Consider the following 8,184-nt stretch of genomic DNA (forward strand, 5'->3'; position numbering starts at 1 on the left):
CACTGCTGAGTTTTCCAAATTTGCTGGCATATTGAGTGCAGCACTTTCACAGCATCATCTTTCAGGATTTGAAATAGCTCAACTGGAATTCCATCACCTCCACTAGCTTTGTTCGTAGTGATGCTTTCTAAGGCCCACTTGACTTCACATTCCAGGATATCTGGCTCTAGGTCAGTGATCACACCATCGTGATTATCTGGGTTGTGAAGATCTTTTTTGTACAGTTCTGTGTATTCTTGCCACCTCTTCTTAATATCTTCTGCTTTTGTTAGGTCCACACCATTTCTGTCCTTTATCGAGCCCATCTTTGCATGAAATGTTCCCTTTGTATCTCTAATTTTCTTGAAGAGGTCTCTAGTCTTTCCCATTCTGTTGTTTTCCTCTATTTCTTTGCATTGATCGCTGAGGAAGGCTTTCTTATCTCTTCTTGCTATTCTTTGGAAAACTGTTCAGTTTGATGCAATTCTACCCGCCCAGAGAGAACCTGTATGGACAGCAGCAGGGGTTCCAGCAACATCAGGGCAGCAACCTCAATGCAAATGCTGACAAGGCCAGACTTCCCCCTTGAAACAAACTGCACAATTCAAAAAGAGAGCTTTCTCCTCAAATGTGGGAAAAGGGATCCAGAGCAAAACTGGACTGCCTGGTGCAATGCACAGATCTGATTTAGATTTCTTTCCCAGGAAGGCCTGGCAGCAGCTACATATCTTTCTGACTAATGAGCCAACTGTATATATTACGTCAGTAGTCTCCTGTCCTCCCAGACAACTTAGGACGCTCCAGGAGTCTTGTTGGCCTGCATCTTCCGTGAAGTATCAGAACTCCTCAGGAACCATAAGCAAGAGGCTTGATATCAAAACTCAAACTTGGACCTGACTTCTACCTCCACAAGTCCCTAGTCTTTTGGGCAAAGTATGGTCAGAAGTGAGGGCCACTGTCACTGAAGGTCCTCAAGCAGATGTTTGAGATCACTTTTTCGGGGCTGTTGAAGAGGACCTGATTATCCCACCACAGCATGACACCATAAGGGTCAGGACTCCATCCCAATCATATCACTATTTCTCTTCCCCAAGGAAACGCATGGAAGATTATTCCAAACAGCCTAGCAGTCAATAATGTTTGATGACTGTTTTTTAATTAATAATTATTTTTTAAAAGAATATTAAAAAAAAAAACATAGGCAGATAGATAAGAGGAAAAAAAGGGATGAGATACTCACTGACAGAGAGGTGCCTGCTCCTGGACTCAGGGGGCTGGTAGATGGTATTTATATCTCCCGCAGACTGGGAAGCTTTGATTCGCACTTGCCTGGATACCCCAGAGTGGGGAGAGGAACTGGTCTGCAAGATAAGAGGAAAAAGGCAGCTTACTAAGGAGGCAGGCTGAGAAACGTCCCCTCGCCCCTCCCTGGAACTCACCATGCTCTCAGCCACCTTCATGCTTTCAGTGCATGAGCTTCTCAGCTTTCCCCCAAACCTCACTCCTCAATCAGATTTGGCCCATCGCTATTTGCTCAATGTCATTTTACAGTTTCACTGATAGAAAGCACTGATACCCAGTGCTCCCATGTAATAGGTGATGACCCAGACACACAGGAATACCAGGCATTCCTGTAGTAATGTGCCAAACAGAAAACAGCTGTAAATATCCTCTCATAAAACTCTCTGAAGGGTTTGGGAGAATAGCAGGAAAAGCAGATTTCTCAGCAGCAAGATCACCTGTTGCATGGGGGTTCACAGTGGAAAATGATGGCCACCTCTGCATCAAAAACTCTGGTTGATAAAACATTTTAAAAATAATGTGATATGCTTCTTCTTCCCCCCTATCATTGCTCCCTGAAAATTAGGGTACAGTGAGCTTGGCTACTTCATATTCCTGGAGTTTACATGTGAACCATCTTGGGACCGTGTTCATCTCAGAAAGACTATCACAGGTACCATGCTGCCAGAGGTCAAGGCCTTCAGGACAGGGTCAGCAGCCTTGCTACATCCACCCCACTTTGCACTGACTCAGTTGGGCCACGAGGTGAGCCCTAGAAAGAAAACAAAGCAATAAAAGGGGGCCTGGCATGAGAAAGTTTACAACTGAAGCCTGAAGGGGAGCAAGTGATGTCAGGCTGTGCTCATAAGTAAGTAGAGTGCTATGGAGAGTGGGAGCTCAGAATTTATAAATAACTTGGGTCAAAATTTCTACTTGTTTCTCTTTTTCTCTCTCTTTCTCTCTCTCACACACACCTCCCGTAAGAAAAAAAAAAAGTACAACCAAAACAAACTCTATCCTGTCCTCCAGGAAAAAGGCTTCCCGCACGCACTCAGGGGTAGATCCAGCTGCCAAGCAGCCTTCTCTGGTCTCCCTGCGCCAGACCTGATCACATGCCGGCTGTCCTGACACACTGTCCTGCTCTAACGGGAAGTCAGGACCAAGGGGAAGTGAGTGTTCTTGCTGAAGCCTCCGATGTGCAATAGCTCTCTGCCAAGGGTCAGAGAGGAAAAAACAATCAAAGCCACACGCTGGGGAAGCAGGTCAGTAAGGGGCACAGAAAGGCTACAAGCCCTGCAGTCAGAAAGAGAAGAGCTGTGCTGAGGACCTCAAGGACACCTGCTGGGACACAGGGCCTGACACAGAGTGGGAACTCCATACATCTTGGCAACACAATCTGAAATTACCGAAGAATATAAATTCTAATCTCTCAATTTTCAAATCTAAAAGCTGAGACAGGAAATGAGGTTCAATAGCCGGCACAAGCATAGGTTTCTAAGAGGAAAGGCTGACTGCGGCACCAAGTTGGAAAACAGATGAAGGGAATCAGCGAAGGTTTCCAAGCAGGGCTTCTCACATTGCCACGTGCACACAAATTGCTTGGGACCTTGTTCAAATGCAAGATTCTGATTCAGCAGGTCTGGGGTGAGACTGAGGATCTGCATTTCTAACCAGCTTTCAGGTGATGTTGATGAGGTGGTACATAGACCACACTCAGAGCAGTGAGGTCCTGGGAGGTGAGTCATATTTGGTTTAAAGCAGTGGTTCTCAGCCCCATCTACCCAGCAGAACTGCCTGTGGGGTTTTCAACACCTCAGACCAACTACAGCACACTCTCTGGGGGTAAGACCCAAGGACTGGTATTTTTAAAATCTCCCCCAAGTGTTGGTAATATTTGGTCAAGTTCGGAAAACCCTGATTTTAGGAATGACATGAGAATGACATGGTAAACAAAAATGAGGATGATGCAAGGATTCAAGGAACCTGGAACAAGACCTAGAAGTGGGAAAGAGAGGGAGGAAGGTGGGACTAGGGAAAAATAAAAGGGCCTGCAGAGAGTGAAAGGGGTCCCAATGGGTGCAAAGTGTGTAGCTGGCAGAACATTCTAGAGACAGCAAATAGAAGGCACTAGACCATTCTGTGAAAACCTCACTGAAAGACTCTGTGGGTAGTAGTGTGTTGTGGCCGACACAAACAACATGAAATTTCACCAGGGAACCACGTGCACAAAGACTGCAGTCACTGGAAACCAGCAAAGAAAGATTATAAAAGTTGACCCACGAATTATCTTGATAAAAGATTTGGTGGCATCAGACAAAAGGAGCAGTTGAACTCAATGATGCAGGGGGAAAAAAGGGGTATCCATGTATTTGCTTTAGTTTGGTTCATGGCTTTGGCCAGGTGAGATGGGAGGAGTATGACTATCCACCTTGCTGAGGGATGAAGACAGATGAAAGGCTAAAATCTGTCATAGAAAGAGCAATAAAAAAGGAATCCAGAGAAGAGACAGTACATTTAAAAACAAGAATGAGAAGGGAAGTAAAGGTTCAGATGGTAACAAAAGGTTAATGAGGTGATAGGCTGCTAAAACTGAAGGAAACTATAGAGAACAAAGTAGCTGACAGTGATCATCAAGATGGGATGAAGACCGGGGTATGTGGTGTCCTGAAGAAGTGTATGCAGAGTGTGATCTATGGGCTGGTGCCAGGCTCCAACCTATGGTGAACCAGTCCTCTACAATTCAAGTACTGAAATGAAGAGTAAGTTGCTAGTGAACACTTTGGTAACAATTTGGCAGACTGACTTATGCCTATTGAATCTAACAATGAAAATCGGGGGCTTGTGTTTTATATGTCTCTAGTTAATTTTTCCACTTTTCAGTTTTTGTGTTTTTTAAAAAGAACTGGTCTATGACAGATTGGAAACTAGAAGAACAAAAGTGAGATTTCATCACAAACAGAGAAGCACTCTTCTAAAGGAGGACACCTGCTGCTGCTGCTAAGTCGCTTCAGTCATGTCCGACTCTGTGCGACCCCATAGACGGCAGCCCACCAGGCTCCCCCGTCCCTGGGATTCTCCAGGCAAGAACACTGGAGTGGGTTGTTATTTCCTTCTCCAGTGCATAAAAGTGAAAAGTGAAAGTGAAGTCGTTCAGTCGTGTTGGACTCTCAGCACTGCCATGGACTGCAGCCTACCAGGCTCCTCCGTCCATGGGATTTTCCAGGCAAGAGTACTGGAGTGGGGTGCCATTGCCTTCTCTGACACCTGAGCACATAGCAATTTTGGATCATGATACCTCTGTTTACAAAGAAGCCTGAAGTCTAGTTGAGGAAGTCCCCAAGGAAAGATTTCATCACCACCAATACTGTTAGTCTTAAATGTAAATCTGTATAAATGTCAAGAAATAGGAGCAGCTTAAGCATTCTAACAGTAGCAAAACTGGTTACTGAATAAAAGTATGGTCTATCCATTCAAGGGACTTCTGCATCCTTATAAATTATAATCATGAAGACTGTATATTAACAGAAAAATGTACATGACAATAAGTGAAAAATTAAATTAGAAAACTGCATAAACACCATGACAACACGTAAAAGTGTGTATACATATGGCCAAAGAGAAACATATGGAAAAATCAATGTTTTGGTGCCAGAATTATGTAAGACAATCCTTTTTTATTATTTTAACTTTACAATATGTTACACTGACTTTGTAATTTTTTAAATATACATCCTTAGAAAGAGAGGCATCAATATGGCATTTATTTCATGCAACATCTAATGTTATGCCATGAGTGTCAGAGATCAGATGGTCATCTCTCACACAGCTCTGGGTGCTGCAGCAGCACCTGCAGCTGAGCGCACCCTTTGATGGATGTGGAGGCAAATGTATAGAATCAGTTGTCTCAAGTTTCTCGTCAGGGGAGTGGAGGGATCACCATCAGGGTTGTTGGCTCCCAGTTAAACCATCATGTCATTAAATTTCAATCCCAACTTCTTCTGTAAAGAAGGGGTTTGCTAAATACGGTCTCTACTTGACTCTTGCTAACATTTCAAGTAGTCACTGTTGCTCTCTTAGGAAGATGGGTTCCAGAACAATAAGATACAGCTCCAGTTCTCAAGGACCTTACAATCTTTTGGGATAAAATTTATAAATACGCAACAACTTTAGGGCAATTACTAAGCAACCTATAAACTAGTGTGCAAATTATATCCAAAGACTAAAGGAAAGGGGAATAATCAATATGGCCTCAGTCAAAAATACTGGCCAAACTGTAGCAGGTAAATCAAGCTAGAACCTAAAAAAAGGCTGACAACCATGCTCTGGCAAAAAGGAAGAAAGAACTGCAGAAGAAGGGAAGTATGCTGGAGAACTTGGAAAGATGAGACTGGGGAGCTGAAAGAAGGATCGTTAGAGAAAAACCTTGGGTGCGAGGCTACATTTAGATCTTACAAGCTGGGCAACAAGGAAGGACCTCAAGGAGAAGGGAAGGAACTGGGACAGAGAAATGAAGGAATAAAGTGTGTATTTCACTTCAGAATACTTTCCAAAACATATCCAGAAAAAAAGGCACTGGGAAAGAGAAGACCAGTCCTCATGCACAAGGACACTTCTATAATATTAGAAAACATCTTCTTTATTCTAAGGCTTCCTAACTACATTCTTCTGTGTCTTTCCCTAATCAACAGACATTCTAAAGTCTCTTTAAAAATAAAGCACCATTCCCTCTAAATTCTGCTCGGTATAGGGCATCCACGGTTCTCAGGCAGCAACATTAGCTGTCCACAGTTGGCTGTTTTCAAGTATATGGAAAGGAAAGAACACCAAAGAAACTTTCAGGGATGTGTATGTGAAGAAAACTGGTAGAGGAATCAGACAGAAGACAGATACAGATTACAAGCACTCTTGCGAAACATAGGCCCTTGGGGATTCTTTAGGAAAGGAAACTGTGTAAGGAAAAATCCCTAAGTTCTGAAGGTCCCTAAGATTGCTGCCATTTGGTAAGGCAGCAGATGCTAACTTACTAGAGGCCCTTTAGTCTATGGCCTTTTTCCCACTGAACAGACGGAAAAGTGTGTTTTCTACATGTGTCCCAAGGGAAAGTCACAGTTGCCGAGTTGTGGGAGTTGGGTTCACAAAGCATGACAGTCTCAAATCCTTGACAGTCTTTGCTAATCAGCACCCCCACGCTAAGCAAATCTCCCTTGCTGGGGTCCAAATCTAGTTTAAAATTTAAAAAAAAACACATTAACTATAGAGAAAAAGAATCCTCTCCTTTATCATAAAATGCTTTCCTTCCTCCCACACCACAAGCCAAGTAACCTTCAGCTGCAACTTTAACACTGATGATCTGGCTTTGGAGTAAAACCAAATGCAAAAGGCTAGCTGACTGCTGACCCAGTGGGCTAGACCGCACTTATGTTCTCGCTTTAGCAGTGACAGAGGAACACAAAACTCCATCAAGGAAGAACCTGAACTCCTGAACGACAGCAAGCTATGTCTTCAGCTGTCAGTCCAGGGCAGGGGCTACTTACATGGTTTCTGTCCTGGGACAGCAACAATATTCTAAGACTTTTCATGCTTGAGCTTCTATCCAAAATGTCAATTGCTTTGTCAAGATCATCTTGATTCTTCAGCAGGATGGAGAGCTGTGACACAGGACCCAGAAAAAGGAAATCATATAAAATATGTCTTTACTCTGCAAAAATAACCAAATTAACACTAAAAATAAATTTGGAGAAAAACAATCTCAATGCATACTCTGGAGTCCTCAAAAGACCTAACTGAAGCCATAGAGATATTTTCTTTTTTTCTTCATTAAGTGCACAATTTAATAAGTTTTAGGAAAATGACAGAGTTGTGCAACCATCACCATAATTCAATTTTAAAACATTTTCACTGCTTTAAAAAGATCTCTTGTGCCCATTCACAGTCACTCCTTTTTTCTACCTCTCACCCCAGGCAACCACTAATCTACTTTCTGTCTCTAGAGATTTGCATTTCCTGGACATTTCATATAAATGAAATCACACAATTCATATATATTCGATTCAATTCATAGTCTTTTGCATCCAACTTCTTTCATTTTGCTTAGTGTTTTTGAGTTCATCCATGATGTAGCACATTAGTACTTTATTTCAAGATATTTTCTGAGAAGAGCTTCCTCTCTCAAAATACTCTTTACTCCAAAGCATCAAGTCCCAAACAGTTTTAGCCCCCATATTTCTTCCCAACTTGAGCAGCAGAAGTGTGTCCCACCCTACTCTGTGCTGACATTAACAGAACAAGCAAAAAAGGCAGAGGAGGAGGAGAGGGAGGGCTGAGGATGAAAACATTACTCAAATAAGAACACAAATTTAGACCACACAGAAGGGTTTAATATCTTAATGTTTAAAGGTTAAAAACAAAATCCATGACTAGAACCAAAAATGACTTCCTCTGTTTTCATTCCACTGAAGTATTAAAGAGAAGATTCTTGAGGATATAGACAAGTCTTACTTGCTATTAAAAAGCAGAAGATGTTGAGTTCAGTTCTGTCGCTCAGTCGTGTCCAACTCTTTGTGACCCCGTGAACCGCAGCACGCCAAGCCTCCCTATCCATCACCAACTGCGGGAGTCTACCCAAACCCATGTCCATTGAGTCAGTGATGCCATCCAACCATCTCATCCTCTGTTGTCCCCTTCTCCTCCTGCCCCCAATCTTTCCCAGCATCAGGGTCTTTTCAAATAAGTCAGCTCTTCGCATCAGGTGGCCAAAGTATTGGAGTTTCAGCTTCAACATCAGTCTTTCCAATGAACACCCAGGACTGATCTCCTTTAGGATAGACTGGTTGGATCTCCTTGCAGTCCAAGGGACTCTCAAGAGTCTTCTCCAACACCACAGTTCAAATGCATCAATTCTTCGGCGCTCAGCTTTCTTTATAG

General features: G+C 42.9%; 1 protein-coding gene across 4 annotated transcripts in view; it reads right to left on the reverse strand.

The window, feature by feature from the left end:
• The window catches only part of MAP3K3 (mitogen-activated protein kinase kinase kinase 3), a 56,109-nt gene that overhangs the window by 25,185 nt on the left and 22,740 nt on the right, over positions 1–8,184 (reverse strand). For all 4 annotated transcript variants that reach the window (XM_010856454.1, XM_010856453.1, XM_010856456.1 and 1 more), the window contains 2 exons: positions 6,795–6,908; positions 1,220–1,340 (listed from right to left, as the gene is read on the reverse strand). In XM_010856454.1, coding sequence (XP_010854756.1) covers positions 1,220–1,340; positions 6,795–6,908 — 235 coding nt within the window. The remainder of the gene's footprint in view (positions 1–1,219; positions 1,341–6,794; positions 6,909–8,184) is intronic.

Source organism: Bison bison, unplaced genomic scaffold, assembly GCF_000754665.1.
Source record: "Bison bison bison isolate TAMUID 2011002044 unplaced genomic scaffold, Bison_UMD1.0 scf7180017864371, whole genome shotgun sequence".
In the NCBI taxonomy this organism is placed as follows: Eukaryota; Metazoa; Chordata; class Mammalia; order Artiodactyla; family Bovidae; genus Bison; species Bison bison.